At 40.2% G+C, this 26,487-nt stretch overlaps 1 protein-coding gene across 1 annotated transcript in view; it reads right to left on the bottom strand.

Annotated features, from left to right (window-relative positions):
• Positions 1–1,516: 1,516 nt before the first annotated feature.
• vnd (ventral nervous system defective) overlaps positions 1,517–26,487 on the bottom strand; it is a 120,003-nt gene continuing 95,032 nt past the window's right edge. The window contains exons 3-5 of the mRNA XM_017633621.1: positions 14,287–14,826; positions 7,946–8,607; positions 1,517–2,738 (exon numbers count right to left, since the gene is read on the bottom strand). Coding sequence (XP_017489110.1) covers positions 1,831–2,738; positions 7,946–8,607; positions 14,287–14,826 — 2,110 coding nt within the window. The 3' untranslated portion in view covers positions 1,517–1,830. The remainder of the gene's footprint in view (positions 2,739–7,945; positions 8,608–14,286; positions 14,827–26,487) is intronic.

Below are 26,487 nucleotides of genomic sequence, written 5' to 3'. Positions count from 1 at the left end.
CATTTATTAAAAAAATATGAACCTACCAATTTTACCTCAGCGTATATTGTGATTTTTTTCTAAACAAAAACATTTCTTATGAAACAAAAAAATTTAGACGGTTTTAAAAATATATATATGTATTGTATACTATTTACATATTTGCTATTGTTAAATTTCCTAATGAAACCGTTTTTTGTCCCGTCGTGTCTCCTTTTTACCAGAATTTAGTCAAAGTTTTTCTTCAAGAAAATTCTTGTTAGCTGGTTAAAAAAAATATCGCTTAATCCAGACATTTAAAAAAAGAAATTTTTTTAAATATATTTCTTATATTTTTTATTAGTTTTGATGTGTGTAAATTATTTTTTTTTATCAATAAAATTAATTTTGCAAAGTAGTTTTTTCCAAAAATCACCACAGATAATATAAGAGTTTATTAGCTTATAAAATCTGTATACAAATGTACAGCTATTTTCAAATCGGATATCGATGGAAAAACTCTACCGATTATTTTTTTTGAATGAAGAGTGATGCACCCTAATGCTACTTTTCTTTTAAGAATTCTGCGAAATTAATAAGACACTACATTTTTTGCTGCCCCACGCGTCGTGTTTTTACAAAATTTAAAATAAATTTAAAAAATGTTAGTAGTTATATTTGGTTTTATTTTGTAATTTACTAAGTTTAAAATTTGCAGTTTTACACAAAACGCCTATAATAAAAATATTTCTTTATAACAAAGTTGTAGATAGTCGTATTTTTATAAATTTTTTTTCAATGCGTTTGCAGATCTATTTAGTTGTTCTCTGAAAAGTAGCAACGAATAAAATTATTGAAACTTTTAAATAAAAAAAAACTACAGGGAATACTGAAAATTTTCTTTTCGCAATAGATTTTTCTCTTTAACTTCAAGAAATAAAATTAAAGTTTAAAATTTTTTAGTTTAATAAAAAAATGCTTCGAAATTTTGTAGGAAATTACAACAAAGGTTTTTTGGGTTTTCATTATTTATTGGTTTATTGGAAAATTTTTAAATTGTTGATTTTTCTTACAAGTTACATACAGTTTTAACGGGTTTTTATTTAATTTGTATTTATTTAAATTTCTTTACTTAAATTTAAGTTTTAAACTAAGTTTAAGGTATACTTTCTGCTTAAAATTATTTTTCATGTTTGGAGTGGCTTGTATTGCATAGTAAATAAGAAAAGTACTATTTTACAAGAATTTCTATAGAAAATCTGGAGTTCTATGTTATATTTACAAAAAAGAGTTGAAAGCTTCAGAAAAGTGAATAAATTGAAAAGGAGCTAATTGTTGAAGATTTTTGTGCTTTGATGAGAAAATATTTACAAATTTCTGATAATATAATTTTGCATACAATTATTTACATTTTTTCGCTAAAAGTCATTTTTTTTTTGTTATTTACCTTTTTTTATTACATATTTACAATTTCGTGCTAAATGGCGCTTGCATATTTTTGTTTTTAAATTTTCTTTTAAAAAATTTTGTTTGTTAAACTTTTTTACTACTAATTTTATTGCACCTAATTTTTACACACATTCTTTCAAATTTTAAATTTATCATTTTGCTTCATTTTTTCTGGCCTTTTGAAATTATTGTCCAATATTCGAGTAGCGCCGCCAAAAGCATCTGCTGTCTCAAAAAAATTATTGAAAAAAATTTTCCCAATCCAAGTTCCGCTTATCACCCAACGTGCTTTTCCTCAATGCTGCTGTTGTCACACGCTTGCAATTGTCGCCGGCACCCAGCTCCCTCTTTCACTGATTCTCACACTGCGCTTGCTCCAGCACCACGCCTCCACAACATTCTATCCATCAGCCCTCAGCAATATTAGGGCCACCAGGGGCGCTGATGTGGATGCGCATGCGCTGCGTGTAAGCCCGCTGCCGCCGCTGCTGCCGCATGCTGATACGCCGCCGCGCCATTCGCGTGCAGCACCAAGTGATGCGCTGCTGCAGCGTTCTGCATCTGCTGCGTCATGCAATCCTGCGGCAGTTTTGTGCCATCTGCCAGGCATGGTTTTCCATTGCGCACCAACACCGGTACCGCAACGCGACGTGGCGAGGGCAGAGCGGCCGCGTGATGGGGATGCATGGCGGGGTGATGCTCGTAGACGCCCTTCTCATTTTGTGCGCGTTTCGTCTTGTAGCGGTGGTTCTGGAACCAGATTTTCACTTGCGTTGGTGTCAGCCGTATTAGGCTGGCGAGGTGCTCACGCTCTGGTGCCGATAGGTAACGTTGCTGGCGGAAACGTCGTTCTAACTCGTAGGTTTGCGCCTTGGTGAAGAGTACGCGACGCTTGCGTTTCTTGTTCGGCATGCCATCGGCGCCGTTGGTGGAGCCATTGCCGCCATTCTCCTCGTCATTCTCGTCGTCCATGATCTCCTCTTCGATGCCGTCCTCGATGAGGCTGTCATCGTGCGCATTGGAGGAGGAACCGCCGGCGCTTGTGTTGTCGGCACCGCCGCCGCCGCCACCAGCGCTGCCTGGCATGCTCTTGTTGTGCTGCTGCTGGAGGTGGGCGTGCAGCTGTTGGTGAGCTGCAGAGCCGGTGTGGGTTTGCATGTGCATCGAATTAGCATCGCCGACGGAAAGCGCATCGCTTTCGGCGGAACGACTGTAGGTCTTATAGTCGCCGGAGAGCGCTGGCGAGGTCTGGCAATTGGAGCCGATGTAGGTGTAGGAAACCTCCGAGGTGTGTGGCGAGGTACTGTCAGGACTGGCTGGCTGTTGAATGCCTGCGGGAAAAGAAAAAGAGAAATTCGTTGATTAGTTTGTGTTGTCGGATGGGAGATTTAAGTGGGGGAGAAGATGATCAGAGCCAAGGGTAGATTTGAAGAATGCACGCAGACTCCCTTAACTTGATTTATTAAATTTTTAAGGCGCATATTATGATTTGCATAGGCAAAGGTTTGTGGATTAGGTAACTACAATTAGAGGAATATTGATTAGGTTACGTAGTAGACTTTTTCAAATTCCTTGAATTTCGATACGCAGTTTCCTGTATGGAATAAAAGGTTCCACGGAATAAGATTCGGGGTTGACTGCTATCTCTACGACAGAGGTGGTTAACATTTCGAATCAATGATTTTTGGCGCAGTCTCGATCCGCCATAGTCTCGTTCTGACCAATAAGGGACATGGACACTTCTGTAAGTACTTTTTCGGACGCCTAACGGCCCTTATTAAGTGTGTTGTCTAACTTCTCAGTTTTATATAACAGCAGGAAGAGCCTTCGAGAGGGTTTCTAACTAATTTTTTCTGGGTTGCTTCTAGTTCGGTGTGTTGTTCGTTTTTTAAGTTCTTCGAGCTCTTCACCATAATTGATGTAGCTTTCCAGCTCAGCTTTCTAGAGGACACACCAATTCAAGCTATCGCTTCGAGAAGTTTCCCATACGTTTTTTTTACTACTTGTACGTTTTTCCCCCAACTGAGTCAGGTCTTCTTCAACCGGCTAGGAAACTCACTGTCTACTTTTATGCTGAAAGAAAGTACGCCGCCTTTTAAAAAGGAACGTCTTCAAACCGGCTCCTAGTATTCCTAGTTTTCGCATTCCTCTTCAGTGCCTTTTGTTCCATTTCGCAGCGCTCTAATACCCTTGAGCTATTAAAAATCCAATTTGTCTTTATTTCCATTCAATTGTAACATCTTTTTGTCATTGTTTTCCTATGGCAATACAATTCCCCTATTCTCCTATTTAGCAATAATCGTAAGCCTATACTCTCTCTTCTCTCTCTCATTCGCGCAGTCGCAGGGGTAAATCCTGGGCATCAACCCTACCAAATACCTTAATTTATTAGCCTCTAAACTCCCAAACAAGGCACAATAGGAGGGCAAATAAACAGTGTTGCTGTCAATTTTCGTAATTTGGGCGGAAATAAATTGTCGTACATCAAAAATTTACAATCATTTCATTCCTTCTTCCCGCCTTTTGTGCATTTGTGTGTGCGTAGAGCGCGCAATCTCATAATGCTGCAACAAATACTAAACAATGTGAATGGCAAACCGGAAGGATGGCACATGGATTAGATCACACCTTCATTTGAGGTTTTCACTTTTCACACACAAAACGCAATTGAGTCTGACAAAGGGCGGACAAGCGAGCGACGTTTAATTGTAGTCTGCAGCGATCGAACGGCGAGCGAGGGGAGCTCAAATGACGCAACATGAAAACGATCTACGGCAGGGAGTTGCCGGCGAAGAAGGCAATCACTATGAGCGAACGGCTATTTCATAGGCGATCTAAATACGAAGAGACTATGTCGCATTGAGCGATCGGTCGGTCGGTGCATCGTTTGGTCAGTCACGAGATAACTGACACTGTTTAGTCCGAGTCAGCGGAAGTGCTGGAAGTAGGAAGTGTAGGCAATGCGCCGCTGCTGTGTCTTTGTTGCACGGCAATGAGCGCCCGCTGAGTTATTGAAAATTCAAGAAAAAAGATGTGTAGAGAAAAAATCGAAAAAAAAAATCACAGCAACCATTGCTTTTAGGGTGAGCGACCAGGACTTGAGCAACATTTGTCCTAAATACCAAGTATGAGCGAGAGCGCATTTGTATGTGGCTTGTTCTGAGGTGTAATAGTAGTTGCATTTTGTGTGATTTTGTTGCTGTTTCTTTGTTTCTCCTTTTATGTGGTGGAAAATGATGAATGAACAGAATAGTCTATTACTGCAGCGTTAGCTCAGGTAGAGAGGAAGTAGGAAGACCTCGTTATTGTAAATGCGCTGAGATTGATAGGATTGTGAAAACTGCAGGCGGTTTGGGTATTTAATTGATGCTATTTGGTTATGAATAGAGCGCAAAGAAAATGAAAAAGGCAGCCATACTACATATACGATGAGCACGGCTCTTTTTTAAGGATGTTAGGAGACTAACTCGGACTCAGAGAAATATGAAATATGAAATGCCTTCTCGGCTTCAGAAATGGCTATAAAGAGTACTACTGGCATACTTCTGTCCTGCTAGAATGGGTTAGGATTGGATTATAGGAGATGGGATTGGATTGGAGTATTGGTTTGGAATATTGGATTGGAGTATTGGTTTGGAGTATATATAGGATTGGAGTATAGGATAAGATAGGATAGGATAGGATAGGATAAGATAGGATAGGAAAGGATAAGGGTAAGAAAGAATGCGATAGGCTTCCAATAATTAAAACAGTTTAGGATATAGTTGGTTGGGGTTGTATAGAAGGATAAGATGCAACAGAACAGGGAAGAATAGCGTAGAAAATACTGTGGTGCTTGGCGTCATCGCATTTGCAATCCCGCTGGGCACATTGTGATGTCATGCTGAAGGTCGACTTGTGCCGGGTCGTAAAAACGTGTTTTCGACCTGCGACCGAGATAAGTCTTATGCGAATTATTCTAAGAAATAAACCGAATATCGACGCCTTCAAACCATACTATGCTGAGTCTTACTAATTCTAAGGTAACTTGAAGAAAAATAGACTACTCTAGGCTTCGGCATGATATTGCGATTTATTTTCTTAGCACGCGACGCGATTGGGATGCGTTTCTTCTCTGCGCATGTTCAAAGCTTCGAAGAAGGCATTTCATTTGAAAGCCTTATAAAGAGCTGGGCAGGATTCGCCAAAAGATCAATCGGTTTTAAGGACAATTAGGGACTAGGGATTAACGAACTAACTCAGGGACACCACAATAGACCTATTTAAGCTCGAGCAACTTATCTTAGCCCGCCTAACCGAGCACAGTATGCATCCAAACGCAACGAAAGTGCCAGTTCACGCTCACCTCAAATGGGCGTACACTGGTTTCGACTTTTTGGCTTGTCGAAATCGCACATTAATTTCACTTACAAGCAGTTCTAAGCGTATATACGTATGTACTTTGTATGAGGAATATTGGGGTGTTGCCGCAACCAAAGGTATGGTTACAACAATGCCCAGCCGTAAAATTGTCGACAAATTTTCCATGTTAACCTTTGATTGTGTGTTTGCTCAGCGTGCACAAACAACCACCAACATTACTACATAAATATGTATGTACGACGGACCATCCAAGCCACCTATAGCAGCAGCACCCGTGAGTGTGTCGTACAAACCGAAAACAAAAACAACAACAACACTGGCCATCAAATACAATTAGTTACATTTCGCATACACCACGCCAGATACTTCCTCTGCTTGCATTTATTTGATGGGTTAAGTGTTGGTGTTGTTTTGTTGGTTGATGCTATGATTGTTAGTCTGTGGAATGGTTGGTTGGTCGTCCGTTGACTGGGTTTTTGGTAGGTTTGTGCTTGTCATTAATTGTAAGTTAAAAAGTTATTTTTATTTAACACCATATCGATTCAAGGCAATCTTAACAAGAGGCAGCTGTTCAACGTCAACGTAGATACACGCATACACACGCGCATGAACGGAGCAAGGATATGTGGGCTTTGTGAGTATCCTGCGCGTTCGTGTTCGCGCCTCAACAAATGCAAAAGTGTTGTGGTGGTGGTGGTGGCGATGCACCCTCGAAGCGTTTGCGGCATCTGCCTATTTTTTTTTTTTGTTTTGCCCAGTATGTATTTATGAAATTGCTTTTCAAATTTCGTACACAAATTTGTCTAATCATATTTGTTTGCTGCCTTCACGTCTCTCGTCCCTTGTCATTCGCCCCTTTTTTGCTGTTTTACACTTCAGGATTAGGCATATTTTGCTAAATGCTTGACACTCAAGTCTTCTATTTCTTTTTTTTCTCGCTAAGTTCTTTACAAGTTTTTATTTTTCAAAATAGTCACGCACTCCCGTTACTTGTTGGCCCATATGAAGGTGCGCCTCTTCAGTGTTTTGAGAATTTCTGCAGCTGTGCTTTAACCCCTTATACCCTTGGCTACCTTTTGCAGTTATTAAGTCATTAGAAATGTGTGGTTATGTTGCCAGGGCGACGGAGATATAATAGCGCTAAATAAACTTAATTAATAGTTTTTGTACATTGGACAATGAAAGCGACGATGTAGACATAGTGCGGCGGATTAAAATACTGCGGCTCCGCTGGCTCGGCCTTGTGGTACGAATGAACAGAAAGGCTCCAGTTTTGAAAATATACAACTTAAATGTCGTTGCTAGTAACAGAGGATGAGTAAGGACTCCTCTGGAAAGACCAGGTGGAGAAGAACTCGGCTTCATTTGGCACAGGAAAGAAACGACTGGCCAGAACCGCTTAGGCAAGGTTACAGCGTAAATCAAGAAGAAAGGCAATAGTTTTTGTGATAGGACTCATTGTAGTGGCGGTTCCAAGCGAACATGTTGGAAGAGAAAAGTTTTGTCCGCGAACCAGAGTGATTGAGAAATCTGCTCACAAAAATGCTTTCACCACTCGCGAGCTTTCAAAAATCTTAACTCTGTGGAAAGAGCTTTTCGGTACTCTCATTTTCGTTGTTGGTGCTCCCGACAGGGTTTAAGTATGATGCATTGTGGAACTCGAAAAATTACACTGAAGATGGCACAACGCCGAAACCGGTTTGTCTCCAAACCAAATTTGACAAGGGATGACGGAAAATCGTTCCAAAATACATAAGCTTTTCGGTACTAATTAGTTGGTAGGTCAGAAGCGCACACCGAACACCGAAAATGCAGATGAGAGATCTTCGCTTCAGCGAAAGCTACACGAGATGATTTGAGACAAGTCTGACAGTATCTTCGAATCCGAAGACTCAACATTTACATACATAGGTTAGATAACTATTAGAAATGAATTCGAATTCTAATGTGTTTCTTTAAGGTAGAAGATTTGTAACCTTTTGTAACTGATTAGAGAAACAGTCGATAATTATAGTATTCCCTACAAAAAGGGGACTTACGTAACGTAGCTTAGCCATGTCCAAAAAATTTTGTATTTTTATTTATGAGCTGCGCTTCACGATCTACGCTAAACGCTGACGCAATTCTCCCTTTCTTCAAAAGCGCAAACAATTTAAATAAATTTCGCTCTACTCACCATAAAGCTCATTTTCCTTAATCCAAGCGCTACGCGCCGGATGCGCCAACACTGTATGCGTCATCTGATGATACGACGACAGCTCATCACTGAAACTGGAAAAGTTCTTTGGCAAATATTGACCCGCTGCGGCGGCTGCTGCTGCAGCAACGGCATTGTGATGACTAGCGATGAGATGTGCGGTGGCTTGTGCATTTGCCGCTACCGAAGCGGCGTTCGGTTGGCCACCATTGCCATCGGTGCCGTTCAATATGTTACCACCACCAGTTACCACTGGTGTGGGTGTAGTACCAGCAGAGTGTTGAGTTGTCTGATCATCGTTGGGTACCGTTAACGTATTAGAACCTGCGCCGCTTAATACTGACGCTGGTGGCGTTAAATGTGCACTGTGTGCATCACCATTACTATTGCTATTGTTGTTGTGTAAGCTGGTGTTATTGTTATTGTTGTGATGGTGGGGATGCAGTTGGGTGAGATGGCTGGCGTGATGGGGCTGGTGTTGCTGGATGCTGTGACTAATATCAGTTTCGCTGTGATGGCCAGCGGCGGCGGCATGTGGTGGCACAACGCCATTCTTCAGTTCGCTGCCATCCAAATTCAGTATGTCCGATATGTGAAAGCCAGAGGAGCGTTGTGACGAGGGTACCTTCGCGTCGAAGAGACTATATGGAAGAGAAGAATTGAGGAGAGAATGGGGGTTAGCTATATGTAGAACAAACTGAATAAAATGTATAGACTATGTTTTTTTGTTTTTTTTTTTGATGATGGATGCTTCGGGTTGAGCTTCCACTTCAGTCGGAATTGAGATAAAATTTCCTACATATAAATTCCTCAAAGCTATGCGTCGTTTAGATGCACAGAAAATGGTCACGAGACGCGCTAAAACACCTCTAGAGTTGTTATTTCTTTAACTCCGTTGTCCTGCCACGTACTTGATCTAATCGTCTTGTCAAGAAGCCTTATTAATCCAGTGCTTACGAGCGAAGCGAAGCATGAATTTTGCCTATTTTTCTTCTTATTGAGTCATAAGCGCGAAGAGCCCTTTCTGTGCGCCATTTTTTGGGCACAGTAGTGACAGTTAAAATAAGTACCACTTTATTGCATTTAGATCTTGTAATGTTTGAAATTTTTGACATTTTTTTCTGTACCAAAATTTATTTTGCCTCATCACAAACTTAGTGCCAAGCGGTGAAATGAGTAGGCAGAGCTATTTAGCTGTCGATTTTTTTTCATGCGAGCTGCTTCTTCTTTCATCTCTTTCACTAATAAAAAAAATATTAAACTAAGCTGTAGCAGTTAAACGGGTTTAAAATTAAAAAATTATTTAATCAATTCTTATATTTAGTAAACGTTTTTTTTATAGCTCTGTAAATTCTACGTGAAAAGTTGGACTTGAAATTATTTTAAATGCATTTTCAAACAGAAAAAAAAAACTAAATAGTTTCGCTGAGTTCCGACTTGTAATTTATAAAAAACTAAGTCTGTAAAGTGTTGGCTTTAAGGTGAAATATACTCTTTTTGTGCGCTTTTACGACACCCATACAATTGTTTTCAATTTTCAGAAGGGTTTCTCCAAAACCCCAAGAGCCCCCAAGTAACTAGTTTCAAGCGAATTCAATTAATTTTGAAAAATTTTGTCCACCATATTGGATTTTTAAAACCTGACTGAAGATCTGTAATCAGAGGTCCCATATACTAGTGGATACGAAGTGGTGTACAAATTCTTCAACGCGCACCTGTTCAAATAGTTTTGTCCCGCTAGATTCTCTATTCAGACCACTGTGTATTTTCAGGAATAAATTTTAGCCCCCAACTCAAATTGAAAGTTTTAAGCAACAAAAGCGCTAACAACAGCCCAAAAACATACACCATTTCGGTCAGAAGCTCTTCCGCTCTCTTAACTCCTTTCGAACGCTAGCTACTATTTGATTAAAACAAATTGCCCAGATTTAGCAGTAGTTTCCTGCATGCCTACTTCTCAGCTTCCACAAACTCAAACCCAGGCAATTGCCTGTCAAATTCAACCTCGACTAATGTGCCGATCTAAATTCTGCTGGTCCTTGAGCACAGCTTAATTTGCAAGCCAGAGTCATTAGAGCTCACCGACCACATGCTTGACCTTTCGCAAACGCGCTTTGTTTGTAGTGAACTTCGCCTAAAAATCGCTGGAAATTCCCGCACATTACCTTGCGCTTAAGTGCCTAGCGTTAGCTTCAAGAACTACCTAATTTATTCTTCTATACTCGGCTTAAGATTTCCGCCAAGTACTCGTACTCAAATCGCGTATTTTCCCAAGAGCACTAACACCCGCGGGAAATACCCGAACTGCGTAGGCGCGAAAAACACGTACTTGCCCAGCGGCGGTAAGTTTTCATAGAAGTAGCTATGCCGCGAGTAAATAAATAGTTTTATAACACTGCCGAATAGTTAAAACAAATAACAAAAACAAGCGCAATCCGCTGCCGGTCACTCCTATCGAAGCGGCATGGGAAAAAACGCTAAATTGTCTCTACGGCGGCTGAACGCTAAAGGATCTCTAGTTACTTGTTTCGTAGGTATTCGCGGCACTGGCTGCAAGTACGGCGAAAGGTGGTAGCCTGTCTTGCGTTGAGGGAATTTCCATACTACTGCGGATGTGTCTTAGGTGAAATTGGGTTATTCCTGGCCAAATGTGAAACACATGTGTGCCGAAAAGTTGACTATTGAGCGGGTGCGCACAAATGAAATCAATGCGCAGACAAACAAGAGAAGGCGAGAATTGAAGAAACAATAAAACACACACGAGATGGAAGAACTGACACCTACACGAATAAGTGGATAAGCGATAATATCGAGATGTGGTGCAGGAATATGCAAGCTGATATGGCTTTGAGCTGGCAAACCGAACAAGAAGCAAGAAACGATGGACGGACGGAAAGGTAGGTGTTGCACAGCCAAACGCAGACAATTGGGCAACAGCACCAGCAACGGCGACAGGCTGTCTGACCGATGCGGGATTCCCCAAACACAAACAAATCAAGCAACACATTGCTGGCCGCCACTGAAATGACCTTTAAACTATAGAGAGCCATGCAAGCGTCGCTTAGTTTGTGTGTATTGCGAAGAAATAATAGATTCTTACGAACCTGTAATGGCGTGGGAAATTCAACAACCTTGCCAAAGAAGCAACACATGTGCGCATGCGGACGGACAGACAGGGATTTCCCTCTCTACGCTGTCGCCGTGGCTTCTAACCTGCGCTGGCATTTTGGGAAACTCCAATTTGGGAAAACCAAAAATTTGCACTGCAATTTGTATGAGGAAGTAACATATGTTTTGCATTTGCAACGCCTAGTGCAGCGCACAGACGTCCGGACGGGCACAAAGGCGGAAGAAACACAAAGAAGGCTGAGGTAACATGTGAAAAGACGGAAAGTCTGTTGCTTGCACAGGTATGCAACCAGGAAACTGTGCGAGAAAGCAGACTGGCAACTAACCGAGTTTTCAACCTAATCAGATTCAGATTGTGGGTAATTGTTGTGGGTATTAGAAAAAATTTAAATCAAATTTACTTAAATTTGTTTGCGAATTGTTTGCATGCTGTAAGCTGACTTGAGCTTAGGCCACCAGCACCGCTTAACTAGTCGAGGCTTAGTCGCGAGCAAGGCAATGAGCTGCCTACGCTGAGCTCAAACGCATGTATGCCGGCGAAGGATTTGTTTGCCGCAAACGGCAAAGGTGTGAATAATCCGACGATTTACTAGTTTAAATCAAAGTTAATTTATTAAAGCAGGGATTTGCTCAGACGAGGGATTTATGCTTGCGTTAACCTAACGGCAGCGAGTGAATAGAATGAGCTAACTAATGTTTTCTCAGCGCGAAAAGAATCACTTCTTGATTTGTGGAATTTTGAGTACAATTTTCGAAAAGGGGGAAACATATTAGTCGAATGAATTTTTTCTTTAAAAAAATTTGACAAAAACAAAAAGAAGAAAGGTTTCAAAAAAGCAAAAAATTTATAAACAGTTGAAGCAAAATAAAAGCCAATAAAGTATAAAAAACGACTTTAAAAGACGGGAAAAATATTTAAAAATGTTAAGGAATACAAAAAAATCTCGAAATATATAAAAAAATTTAAATTTACATTTGTAAAAAAATAGAAGATGATAAAAATTTTCGAAATATCGATATTAAAAGACATAAGAAAAATGGTTAAAATTTTATATTTTTTAAATTTTAATTAGAAAAATTTAGAAAAGTTCTCGCCCAAGAACCTTAATAATGAATAAAATATTAAAATATATTTTCAACTAAATTTTTCTCTTAAAAAACTTATGTATGTAGTACGTCCAATAACTGATTTGAAGTTAATAAATTATGAAAAATATCTAACTTTTAAAGAAAATACAAATTTGTATAAATGTTATAAGGTTAATTTACAAAAGCAGTAAAAACTAGGGCTGTGCGATTATTCGATTACTCGAGCAAGTTGGTTAATCAATTACTCTGTATATGAAAAAAAAATTTTCGTTTTAATTTTTGAAAACAGAAACGTTGTTTTCAAAGAACTTTAACAACTTATACATATGTAAAGAGTTGAAATGTTGATTACTCATTTTACTCGAAATGTTGATTAATCATGAAGCAAATTACTCAAATATAATTTTTTTTTGGTTAATCAAACATCTTGATTATTCGAGTAACTGAACTTTTGAGTAATCATAATTTCTAATTAATCGAATAACTGAGTTATTCACTTTATGATTAATTAAAATTTTGAGTAATCAATTAATCACACAGCCCTAGTTAAAACATTACCCAAGAAAAAATTATTATTAAAAAATTTGTTATTTTTTGAAGCTTGTCTAGAGCAATGTAGAAAATAAATTTTGAACATGAAAAGCTAACAAAAAAAATTCTTTTCAAAAAACGTTAAACAGAGATCCTCAACGAAAACCAAAAATTTGTTAAAAATATTTCAAACTATTAAAAAAATTGCAAAATTAATTTTTAATGCGAGACAAAATTTCCTGACCGCAACCAACATTTGCCTCAGCTTATAGGGTGTAATACATTGCCTAGAAGGCCAAGACTGCTAACTTCGATTAAAACATTTGAAGTTGTGGTCCACTACGTCACCAGGGCCATTGATTACACTGAGCGTGCTGAGGGTTATACTCAAAGACTGGCAAGAGACGAGTGAATTCACACGAAAGTGACACATTTTTTTTTTTTTTGTAATGAGGCTCTAAGAGGTATCTTGGCTGAAAACATGGAGCAGTCGTAGGCCTTAACTACTTCAAAACTCCTTCTTGGGCGCATGAGTTGAGTTTAACCGCAAATGCTTGTACCAAATTTGTTTTACGCCCATTGAGAATTGCAGACGAATGTCGATGAATGAAGTAATGAACGCTCAATGAGCATCACTAAACATATCTACTTCCTTAACCGTTCAGACATCATTTCTTCACCTGAACGCCAACTTTAAGTTGGTTCGGGAAACAAAGCAGAAATATTTCCAACATCACACAATCAAACAGGAAATACTCTTTTAAGTGTGAATAGCTAAATTTTGTTGTCAAATAGCATTAATGATGCCGTCTAATTTATTGCCTTAGAAAACATTACCTTCCCTACTTTCCTTCCTTACTCACGCACAGGTAGCTGCTATTGTAAAACTTTATAGCACAAATAAAAGAAGAAACACTTGTATCAAAACGAGAGGATTCACGTGTTTGAGAGCCATTGTCTTGATTTCCGCCTTTTTATTGACTTCTTGCTTTGTTGACACTTTGTCCGATCTTTTGCAGTTGTCTGCGTTTGTGTGTGGAAAATTGAAAGTCATTGACTTGTAATTGGCACTTTGGAAAATTTGAAAAAAGGACATAAAGTAAAATGTTTGCCAGCGGAAGTTGTGTCAAAATTTAGACTTCATTAAATATTGAGAAGTGTAAATGAATATGTTTTGAAGATACGTACTTACAATGTTCTAGAAGAAACAAGCGAAAACCCGCTGAGTTAGAATTTCGCTTTCTAGATCAACAGATATTTTTAAACAACGTTTTTACTGAATATTTTTAAACAAGAACAATTAAAAGCTTTTGGTGCTCAATCTCTCAATGTCCTTCCGCAATGCTAAAGTCAGTTTTTTGGAGCTAATAAGGTTTAGAATGTGGTTAAGAGGGTTGCCAATAGATTTAGTATGTTGAGAAACTTAAAATTTATCAAATTTTAGTGAGTACCACAGAACTTCACAGAATGTTTACTAGTAAGCTTCTTAAGCGGCCTCAAAGCTCTCCGTCCCGATTAAATATCCTCTTATTTAAGAACCTTTTATTCCGATAAACTCTGAATCAGCTTACCCCGGTAACGCGTTACGCAGAGCCGCCGGATAGAATGCAGGCAGGAGTGGATGTCCCCACGGTGGTAGCAGTATCGGTGACCATGGTAAGAAGGGGGCCGCCGCCGATGGCACCATCAAACTGCTCATGCTGTGTAGCGCTGGAAAGGAACTGAAAGCGGCCGCCGCTGCAGCGTTTGTGGGCAAACGCAGATGATCAGCGATCGAGGTGGGCGTGATCGTAGAAGCCGTGGTGCTGCTCGAACGTTTCTCTGAATGTAGACGTTCCTTTGCGGTGACCGCCGGCGTGGGCGATGCGACACGAGTGGGTGTTGAGGTGCGTGGCGGTGGCGGTAGTGTCGGCGGTGTTGGCGTTCTTGAGCTGCGGCGCACCGACGGCAGTAAGTTGCGTGGTTTCGTGGGCGAAGGCGGTGGGGTGGCGGCACTCGACGATAGCGATTCGAGCGATTTACGTCGATTCAGTGGTGACCGCGGTGGACGTCCGGGCGACGGTGTGCGTTTGCGTTTCTCAGCCACTTTGATGGTTGTTTGCAGAACGCGGCTGCGGCAGGAGGCGGAGTAATTTTTAGAGATAGTTCAATGAAGCGCACGTACTATGGGGGATTTTTCTGTTCGAGGGTCTCTGAGAAAGTGTGGATTGAGGGAATACCAGCGGGCTTTGACAATTCAAAGTCAAACAATTTGTGACGCATAAAATTTTTCACTGTCCTAAGGACCTGAATGAAGCGTCAATAGTTTCAATCACTTTAGCCACTAATAGCTAATAGGTTTTTCACAATTTAATTTTCCTCGTTCTCTTGGCTCTTGGTGTAATTTTTTTTTGCTTTAATTCAAACTGAAATCAATTCTAAATCATTTCACAAATTTTCAAATTCGCTTTCTCGAGCTTGCGGTCCAAGCACGTCTGCACGCTTAGACACATCGCGTTTAATTGGTGGGCGTTCAAGGTGATAATAGTGTCCTCTTGAGCTCGAGTAGTTTTCGAAACTGGCTTCTTGAATTGAGACCGCGTACACTTTTCAAACTGAAGTGTCATCAACAACTAACGACTAGCCGTGTACGCCAAGCAGCCACAACCAGTCAGCCAGTCGACCAACCAACCAACGCATCAGCCCGGTCCGGGCGCGCTAGGCTATGCTAGGCAGCCCAGGCCAACCAACGACAATGCATTCAACATACAAACAAGCAAACAAAAGCCGTCAACAACCACCATTACACAGCGATAGACTTGAGAAGACCGTGTCAGCCATCGAGAGCCAAACAGGCAGCTAGCCAGGCAGCCACGGAGCCAGGCATGCTGACTACAAAAGTCGTGCAACTTCATTCACTCAGTCATACAGCAACGACGAACCCATTCACCAAATTGTTTTTTTTTTGTCCTCCTTACCATCGATTTTGCTAAGTGGCTTCTCATGTCCTGCGCGTACAAAAACAACAAACACTAGAAAACACAAGCACGCATACTTCAGTCGAGTAGAGAGCGGTAGAGAGTTGTCGACGACGAGCCGAGTCGAGTGGAAAAGTATTCAGAAACCACCACCACTACCACCGAAGAGGCGCAAAGAGCAGGCAGTCGAGTGCAGTGCTGTGTATGTGTGTGTGGCTATACGTTATGAGTGAATTATCCTTAGGCACGCTAGCATGCGTGCGAGTGTATACGCTGATCTGGTGCTATCGTCTTTCAACTACGGCTTTTGCAATGCGGCAACGAACCGGCTTAGATAGCCGAGAGGGTACTTGAGTGTCGAGTTGGAATTTCGAGTTCCACCATTGTGTCGGGTGCTAAGTAGGGCACTACTGTGTGCTACTTACAGCTGATTGTTGTTGTTTTCCGATGTTGTTGTTGCTGGCGCTGTTATGTGCCTCAGATATGCAGCCTCCAAGGGGACATGGAGACAACGGGCATGCAGGCAGAAACGTAGGCAGTTAAATAGGAGGCAGACGGGCGACTAACCAGCCAATCATGCATCAACGAGGTTCCTTTGCAACGGAAGAGCACAGCGCGCTGGTTGTCAGTTGGATTGCGGGTGTAGGAGCTGCAGAGGCAGTCGCCGAAGGAAGATGTGCGAAGGCTGCGTATCTGTCGCCGTTGATCGCAGTGCAGAGCCACTTCGCCGGTATTAAGTGTGCAACGGTTGGTGTGGCTGACTGAGTAAAATTTCAATGATGAGCTGGAGCAGTTAACGGGCTCCCACACGCATTGTGAGATTTGGATGGAAGAAGGCCAAACGAACAGCCGCCATGTTGGCTTGGTGTCATAAATTCTCGCTCATGCTTTGTAGGGCTTACACGCCCACATTCATGCTGCAGCGAGACGCAATCTCCTATCTAGAACCTGTCTTACATATGTATGTATATTTTTTTTTTTGCTTTTTTTTGTAAGCTTTGACTCTGTTCCGCGCATGCAGACCATATTTGCTCGTACATAGACACATCTCAGGCTTACTCTACCCATCTTTCTCGCCTTTACTCTTAACTTTTCTTCGATTTTTCTTCTTTGGGTGCTTACTACTTCCGCTCTGAAATTGCATCGTCAACATTTTCATCATCATCATCCTCTTTGGCTTGAGGCCTGCATAAATATATTTGTGTGTGTGTGTGTGTGTGTGTGTGTGTGTGTGCGAAAGCCAATAGCCGCATGGTCATCAGTTTTTATGTAATACTCTAATAACTGCAGCGATAGACAATCATGCCACTGTAACTAATCTTATTACATCTGTTCTTGCCGCTGACTTAGGCTTGCTCTCCTCGGGCTTAGTTGGAGGAAGTGTGTCTCATTTTTTTATGGGCGTGATGAAGAAATTACTTCCTTCTTTCAGGTTTCTTTTTTTTAGTCTAAACTCAAATGTTTCTATTCCATTCCATTTTTTTAGTCCGAATATAAAGCCTTTCGTTATTCCTTCTTCTTATCTCCATAAATGTTGTTATCTGACTTAGAGATGACTGTATGCTATTTATTTGATTTGTAGAAGTAATCAATTGTTTTACATGGCCTGAATTGTGCACTTCTGCGGCGCTCTTTTGTTTCCTGGCATGTCATTCTAAATTATTCCTAGCCGTAATACAGCCGTCTTTGGAAGTCGCCTAATATATTAGGGGCATTTTCGAAGTCTTGCGAAACCGCTGCTCGATGTACGCAATGCACGGTAAAAACTATTTAAAATCTACTAAGGAAGTTGTCCCTCTCGGTCTCTGGTTTCCCCTGGCACTACAATACATTCCGTTTTGTGGAGTACCTTCCTCGATGGGATAGAAATAAATTAGGCTGAACTTGAGGCTGCTTACAGGTTGCATGGCCCGTTCCAATCGACTGCGTTTTTTACTGCCCAACTGATTTTAGTATACTAAGACAGAATGAAGACGAATTATATCACAGATTTGCTAAACGTCCCAACGTATTTTAAGAGAACCCTCAACGCTGGCTATACCCAAACTGATGTTGATACTTTAATTTTGTAGTCAAACGTCTTACTAAAGCTTTTCAGCCCTTCATGGTGGTGGTAGCAAAGTATTATTGGTATTATAAAAACATCAAACACTTTAGTGTAAGACAGTATTTTACAGTAATTTACAAACTTATTTGCTCTAAGAAAGGATTGGAAGAGCGAATACCACACATAATTAGAGAGTTCACAAGGTGTTGTATACTGTCGTACTGTTGTATGTCATAAACTTTAAACGGCTAAAACTATATTTAAGGAATTCGCAAGCTAACATAAAAGTTTTATTATGAAATTCCACACCGCTAAAAAATAGTTGGTGGTGATTTCAAGTCCTCTAAACATTTCTCTAGCCGTTAAAATCTTTACGACATACGACAATACGACACTTACGACACCTTGTGAACCACCCAAATATATTTAAAGACCAAATTTTCTAAAAAAAACTCCCGTGGAATCATTCTTTTTGGCGCTGAGAGCCTAGAGAATACCCTTGTGATTCCCAGAAAATGCTGCCCCAGACCTTTTCCTCCATGTCATCAGCCCAGACAGCTGTGCTAGTGGGACAATGTCTATGCTGGTGTTCCAGAACTTGGAAGCGCATTCTAGGATTGGATTCATTCCAACTCTTTTGCACATCCACAGCTTCTACAGAGATTGTTGTGCGCGGCGACATGGGGTTAACAGGCCAGCGCATCGTTAGTATTCCCTTGAGTAGCCCTATGTTCATTTTGGAGAGCCTCAGCAAACTCTGTGTTCACTGTTAAACAAATTCAGTGAAGGTTTCAGTTAAAAATTTGGTGGCAAAGCTCTGCGCAGTGGTTACGTTGAAATAGGCTAGATGAGGCTAGATTACAAGGAACCTAAGATCTTACCGAGCTGTGTACTCTTAATAATTTAGCAATATCTGCCCAAAAAAAACGTTATTTAATGAGAGGGAGGGGGGTTAATAAGTTGAGATTTTCAGCCTCTGAGCCTTACCCACAAAAACTTGAGGGCATATGCAGTTCATCGCATGGAATCTTTTGGACTGAGATCGGTTCAGCGATAATGCTGGCGGAATCTTGGGACTTTGCATAGCGGACAGATTTTTGGTCAAAGAGCATCCCACGAGTACTCAACGAAGTGTCTGACCTAAATAGAAATAAGACATTCAACTTAAACGGAAGTAAAGGAAAGGAAATGAAAGGAAATGGAAGGAAATGAAAGGAAAGGAAAGGAAAGGAAAGGAAAGGAAAGGAAAGGAAAGGAAAGATAAAGAAAAGAAAGAATGGAAAGGATGTGAAACAAAATGAAGATGAAGAAAAATAAATATGTAGATGAAGAACATATCGACGGCTGAGTCGCAGATCGCCCTATCTAAGCAAAAGAGTTGAAAAACGCCCTAAATATTTTAGAACTTAAGTGAAGAACGCCGTACGCCTCAACAAATAGTTCAAGCCCCACTTTAGCTGCCGATATATTGAGTTTATATTGAGATAGGACGTTTTCGAAACGGCAGCTTACATAGGGAGTTTTTGAACCAAATTATGAGACGGGGGAGTTCCTTCATCAAATTCTAAAATTGGGCGCTCTTCAACAATTTGCTGACATAGGGCGTTTTCGAACTGGTAGCCGAGTTAGGGCGATCTTCAACTCAGTCGACGATATGTATGCATTGTTTTTTTTTAAGTTTTCCATTTTTTCGAAGGGTTTTCGAAATAAAAAAAATCGTAATATTCATAATAGCTCTCAGTGGTGTTTGGAACTTTTTGCAAAAGAGCGTAATAAATGCTGGTCACATAAAATTTCGCTAAAGTTTTTGAAGCAATACTGAGAAATTGGTTTCCGTTTGCGATGGGAAAAAGTTGTCCTGCATAAACATTCCTATATATCCAGGCATGTGTGTACATATGTATGTATGTATGTATGCATGCATGTATAAAAGCCATAACGACACACTCTTCGCGCATAAGAGACCACTCCAAGGCACAACATACGAAAAAATAACAAACAAACAAATAAAGTAACAAAAAATTTCTAATAAAGTTCTCAAATGTAGACACTAAACATTCAACAAGGATTACATTACGCCAGACAGCCCCTAAAAGCATGCCATGCTTGAACACACTGACGCACACACACACAAATGCGCGCATACAACGCTGAAACAATTGCTTCTTTCGAACAAAGATGGCCAACAATAAAAGCGGAACAACAAAAACAACAAGCCTCAAAAGCAAAACGCTTATTACTTGCTGGAGTGTATGAACGAGGCAAAAGAAAAGCCAGCAAAAGCAAGCAAAAAAAACATCAGAAAAAAGATTATAGAATGAAAATCAGTGAAACAAAAATAATAATAAATGCTAGCGCTAACGCCTCCCTACCACTAGCTAGCTGTCGCAAGCGAAACGAGTGAGTGTATGGGAACGCGCGCGCTACACCCCAACGACCAGCCAATGAAAACGCCGCATGCGCTTTGTTGTTATTTTTGTTGCGCCGAGTGGGTTTTACCAGCGCCATATCTAGGCGCGTTGAATACTATTGCTGCTTTTGCTAGTGTATGCACCTAAGTGAGTGAGACGACAATAGGCTGCGTAGTTGAGCGCGCTGGTGCCCATATGTTGTTGTTGTTGCGCAGCACTTGCGCGCCGCTGGGAAATTTTCACGCGCGCACATTTCTCCAGCTTTGTGCAGTGACTCGTACACACACACACACACTCGCAAAGATAGCGAAAGTGGATGGACAAAGGAAAAAGGATGCATCACGGCAAGTGAGCGCGCACTCGTAGGGAAATTCCCAAAGTGAGTGAGTACCTACACTCCAGCCACAAGTGCCGCAAAGGATATTGAGCAGAATGTCAGATAATGGTGGTGTGAAGTGGCGCGCTGAGGCGAGGTTTCAAGTGCTGTTCAGCGTGCAAGCGAGATGGGTATACGCGAGAGCAAGGAGTGCTTGATGTCCTTTTGAAAAATGTTTATTATTTAGTTGAGCACGCCTACTTTATCGCTTTTTTCACTTCAAATGCACTCGTATTGAATTCTTAAGTTTCGTTTTCAGTTGTTTGCTATTCTTTTTTTTTAAGCGCTCGTTAGCGGTAATGCCTATGACGGGGGCTTTCCCAGCTGTACAGGAAGACGCAGTAGGACAAGTAATATATATAGTAGATATACTTATTTTTTATTTTTTTCTGGCATGCTGTTAAAAAAGCTTCGAAAGCACACATAATCATTATTGCGGAAGACTTTTTTTTCAAACTCTCCTAGGGAAAAATATTTTTCTGCTCGTTCAATCATTTCTTGTTTGCTTTGCCTTTTACCTTGTTGAGGACATCGACTTTCTCCGCCTTGCAGTCGTCTGCTCGCCAGCCGCGCCTTTTTAATTCCGTTCTCCAAATACATGTATGGTTCACACACACTATGCGTCATATATGTAGCTCTGTGTATACGTGCAAACCCATCCTACTTCCGGTTTTATTTAGTGCTCCCCACCCAACCTAAGGAAAGGACACTCAAACGGGATATCTATACTCGCACATTCGCAGGTTGGCGTGCTCCACTTCGAGGCTCTTGCTAAAGTATTTACTCACTTAAATTGATATGGCGACTAGCGCTAAGTATATATATAACATTTACCGGTTTTATGTATGTACATATGTATGTATATTAGGGTGGTCCTTCAAAAAATAAATTAACGATTTTATTTAGTCTCACCCCCTCAATCGGTAATACCACGGTTATAGATATCATATATAAATTTTGGTCCCACTTGGAGACGTTTAAGGTGTGTCGCACAGGGGGCAAAGTTCAGATTCCACTATGGGAACTCAAAATATGTGATATCTTCGATTTTAGTAGTATCGATGTAGGGATTGAAGCTTAGGAAATCTGATGTAAAAATTTGCTTCCTACATGTAACGACCACCCTAATGTATATACAGTGACTCAAACAAGTGTTAATTTTTTTTAAATATGTATTCACAATGTTTTCGAAGTTATTTTATTATTTTTTTCTATAAAACTTCTGTCCAAGCTTCTCTAGCCAAAACAATATGAATCAAAGTTTCAAATTTTATACAAAAAATTTGGGAAAATCAACAAATTTTCATTAAATTTCAAAATTTTTAACATGAATCTTTAGAAAATGTTCCGTTATGTAGTTTTATAGCCCATACAAGTTTCAACCGGCTAAAAAAACGCGTGGATTTTTAATATTATTTTTTTGTGACAGCTTTTGCGGTTAAAGCTTGGACAATATTTTCCAGAAAAATAACAAAACCATTTAGCTTGAAAGGTATTGCGAATATTTAAAAAATTATCAACACATGCTCACTTATTTGAGTCACTGTATCTACATATGTACGTGTGTCTATGTTCTTGTGCGCTGCTGTGCTTAAAGTGCCGTCACTCGTGTGTTAAGTGTATGCATGCCTGGCGGCCATTTATCAAAGGCATTAGTATCTGGCATCCAAATATTATGTAATGTAGATACTTTCATTAGTCCTTACAGACACACACACACACACATGTGTGCGTTGCCAATATAGTAAATTTAAAATGAAAACGCGGCGCTGCAAAGACTTCACAGCTAACACTTGTTCGCTTGGGCTTTAAGTTGCGGTGAAACTTACTCTGTTGAAGTTCGGAAAAGTTTAAATCATAGTTAGAAAACTTTTCTTTCGAGTTCAATGAACTTTCTAGAATATTTGCAAAACATATTTGTAAAATTCTTTTAGCTTTTCAAATTCTAAAATTCAAAAAATTCAAGCATATTTAAAACAAAATAAACGAGGCTCATTAACTAGTATAAATAAGTATGGAAGTCGATAAGGCCGAAATTATGAAGGCTAAATAGTCACTTGAAAGTACAGGCAATTAGGTTTGATATGCTGTTTGGTTTTGTGCCGGTCGGCCAAGAGACTCTTGCATATATTTCTTAAGCACAAAGTTTGTAGGATTTGAAACCGTCGCATTGCTTAACCAAAAACCTATTCCAGTTGCATTGCTGAAGCTATCAATGTTTGTGCTATTCACCATTAATTTCTTTTTTAAGAAATGTTGCTATCGCATATTTCACGAGGAAATACCGTTGTTGCCACCTTAAAAGATAAAATATTGACTGAGGTCCTCAGCATACTTAAATTATAGAGCGGGCCCTCGCCAACTGAATGGTACCAGTGTGTGAAATCACGATGACTCGGAACCTTCCAATCGCTGAATCGATGTTCCGCAACCCGATGATGACGGAAATCGAATGGAAATAGCGCGGCTCAAAAATTACTAAGCTGCCGGAGTCCATGCTCTTTATTTATATACAAGTATATTGGTGAGTTGCATGTATCGACTACTAAGCAGACTATGGCCGGAGGAAAGCATGTCTGTCTGAGCCACAAAAGGGCGGTCCTGCAATAGCATAGAATTAGTCTTCTTTAGTCCGAATCGCGGCATTCGTTATCGGACGTTATTTAAAACGAATTTTGATTTTTAAATCACAGCATTCGATAACGAATGAACCTTGTCAATTTAAATTGTTTTGTGGAGAAAGCAGCTGTAATTTTATTCGCATCAAACAGACCGACTACCGTCTCAACAGCTACCTGTCCAGATTTGACCTAAATATTCCCAATGATTATCCGGCATGTGGAGAATCTCCGCACCCCTCTCCCTATGGTCCGACTCTGTTGAAACTGGCCTTTTGGCTTCACCAACGTCTGCATGTCTTGGGCGAGACCAAAAAAAAAAACTTCATCGATTGCTTCCCTCGTATGTGAAGTTATTCGCACCAAGTGTAGACCAGTCCTTCTGCTCTTGGTCCTTACATTTGTATTAGTGGGTGGCATCGTTTTCGTAGTCCTTTCAAGAGTGCCGAATAATATCCTCATGCAAGACGTGTCTAAGCCATCGAAATCGTTGCATTTGTATGCGTTTGACTGTGTCCATGTCATTATAACGCTCGCATAGTTCCTCATTCAATTTTCTTCGCAACCCATTCGCCCGTTCGTACGGCACGGTACGGATTAAACTGCTGCAGGAATGCAATTGTTTGCAGCTTCAAAACATTCTCTTGATATTAGAATAGCCGCTCTCTTTCATTCTATGTTAGCGAACATGAATTAGAATGTTATCGAAGAGTAATAGAATGGAGTGGAGTGAATATTCTCTCTTAATAGAATATTCATATTCTCAACATTTGCAACGGAAGGTAGAGTATTTGAGAATACTCTAANGAAAAAGCAAATGCATTCTTGCAGCTGTATAGTACGGATTGATCTTTGTTTGTTCAGAAAATACCATTTGGGTGCGAAGTCCAAATGAGAAATTCTTTCACCACTCCAAATTTATAATACCCTTAGTGATGTGTATCCCAATCAGTCTTGCCAAAGATAAATATCCATTTAGGGCTAGAATCTCCAGAACAAAAGGCTACAAAGGGCTAAACAAAAAATGTTTGAGCTAAGGAAAGGGCTAAGTAGTTCCATTATTCATCGATTGAACATTTTTTATTAATTTTAGAACGATTTTCCAAAATCTTCATTCTAAACAAACATTCTGAGAATCTGCTTTGGCGGCCGGGTCAACGATGAGAGTGTCATCTTAGTCACTTTGTCTAGAAACAGATAGTTGGGTGTCACAGGCCACAGTTATTTGTGTCTCAACATATCGCTGCCCAAAACCTCTTATCTAATCCTTGCGATGGTGAGGTAAGAGCACGAAAAATGGATGGATGGGCAAATTGGATTGTTATGTATCCGTAATCAGTCAGGTGTTTGTGCCACGAGAAGTGACCAGATGATCGGCTTCAGTATTTTGCAGAGCAATTCTTCCGACAGTTTTTCCGCTATCTCCCATGATGTGGATTGAGCAAAGCATGTATGTATGTATGTTAAGATCCGTAGCTTCGGGCATGTTTTCATCGGAACAAATTTGGCGCTTAACAACTGCCGAGCCCGTTTAATAGCTCAACTTGTAAGCTATCAGTATTTTATTACTAAATACTCAACATTATTGAAAAGTGCTCACTACATTTCTGGAGTGAACTGTGACATCCGTTTATCTTTTTGTCTCTGTGGGGACCATCCCCGATCTTGAAAGTATTTCAGTGCTGACTTATTGTATAGTATTTCCGGCGCGCAGTTATATCTGCCAGCATCTTCACCTCATCGAATTCAGAACTTTTCGTCTCCTTTTTTTTGTTTTTAAAAAGTGATCTCTCCTTTATCCTCTTCTCGAATGGATATAGTGGTTGTTTGTTTCGTATTTATCTGAGTAAAATGATTTTGTCTCAAAGGATGATAATGGCTCAAGTGCTGCCTGGCTGTCGCTAAGGATTAGAGTTTTATCGTTAAAGTAGTAAATTGATCCCTGCACACCGATTGGTGGCGTATATTTTCCACTTGGAAAATGCTCGAGTATTTGCCCATCATGCGACCATAAACGCCTGCACTAATCAGTTTGCCATTGCTTGGTGCTGGCCTGTATATATCCCTTCATAATGGAGTCGCTCCAGGTCGCCTTAGTGCACAACTCGATTTTAAATTTCCTGTCAAAAACAATTACCTTATTCATATCATCTCTGGGGAAGAGGGCTAGTGGGAGCTGGTATCCTAACTTCTCCATGTTCTTAGACGGTGGGACCTTGCCTCTGCCATAACCATCTTTTGCAAAATTTAGGAGAGTACGTCTGATAGCCTGCTCTATGGTAAGCAAGCTCAAGAACTACCTTTACTGCCATCGTCGGGCGTGTGCGCATTGCTTCCGTAATACATACACAAGCCAGACGTTGCAGTTTATCCTACAGACCCCAATAAGGCATACAATTTCTTATCTGCGTCTTAATGATGCTTTCTGTGAGCCTTGTGTTTAATCACATTTTAAATCCGTTACGATCCGCGCGATGGGAAGATTAATGGTGAGAATACCTCGCCGTTGGATAAAGAAAAAGTCAAGAACCACCCGACTCGTGTGAATGGAGGACATTCTATTTCAGCGGCTAAAAGATAACGATACTGAGGCAGCTGTTGGGTTAACAGTCGAGATGTTAAAGTATTTAATGTAATGATGATTGAAGGACTATAAGCAAATATGGAAAAATTAATATAGCAATGTTATTGGGAAATAGCAATTCTGTAATCTGAAATCATCGACCTTCAAATAGATGTCTGCTGGGAGCTATATGTATATAAATATCAATCGCATTTCACTTTAACAAAAAAAAAATAAAAATTTAGCTGCAAGTACCACATACTTCACACACTAGCTTCAATACCCTTCACCCCCTTTCTGAACGAAATACTTTCGAACAGCAGATGCTATTAGGATGAAACATAAGTTTGTGCAAACAAACCTCATAAGAGGCATATCAGCCGCCACTCACTCGACTGGCTGTCAATAGCAAAGCGATTCAAAAACTATTTCAGAAGCGTAGTTAGATATTTTTTTGAAAAACATAAAAGAAGAAACAAAAACAAAAAAGGAAAGTAGCTTATGGTAATAAAAATAAATAGTTGTCAGAGAGTCGGGCTAGGCTGAGTAGGGGGTTAGTTGAGGCCGAGCAACAACCCCAATTAGCGTAAATAGTTAATACAGAAAAAACAGATAAATGTTCCTGGCTTGACATAAATGGATGTCTGTCAATGGCTGTTAGTGTTGTATGTGTGCGCGAAAATCTCGGCGCGCACTAATAAAATTAAAAAAGGCGGAAAAGCGTAAAAAATCGTTACAGCAAATTAGTGAATAGTGAATTACTGCTGGAATAAGGGCACGTGAGGTATGAAATGGAGAGA

This window comes from Rhagoletis zephyria, unplaced genomic scaffold (genome assembly GCF_001687245.7).
Source record: "Rhagoletis zephyria isolate East Lansing unplaced genomic scaffold, Rhagoletis_zephyria_1.1 Rzeph_scaffold_00006, whole genome shotgun sequence".
In the NCBI taxonomy this organism is placed as follows: Eukaryota; Metazoa; Arthropoda; class Insecta; order Diptera; family Tephritidae; genus Rhagoletis; species Rhagoletis zephyria.
This window is presented reverse-complemented; position numbering and strand designations above follow the sequence as displayed.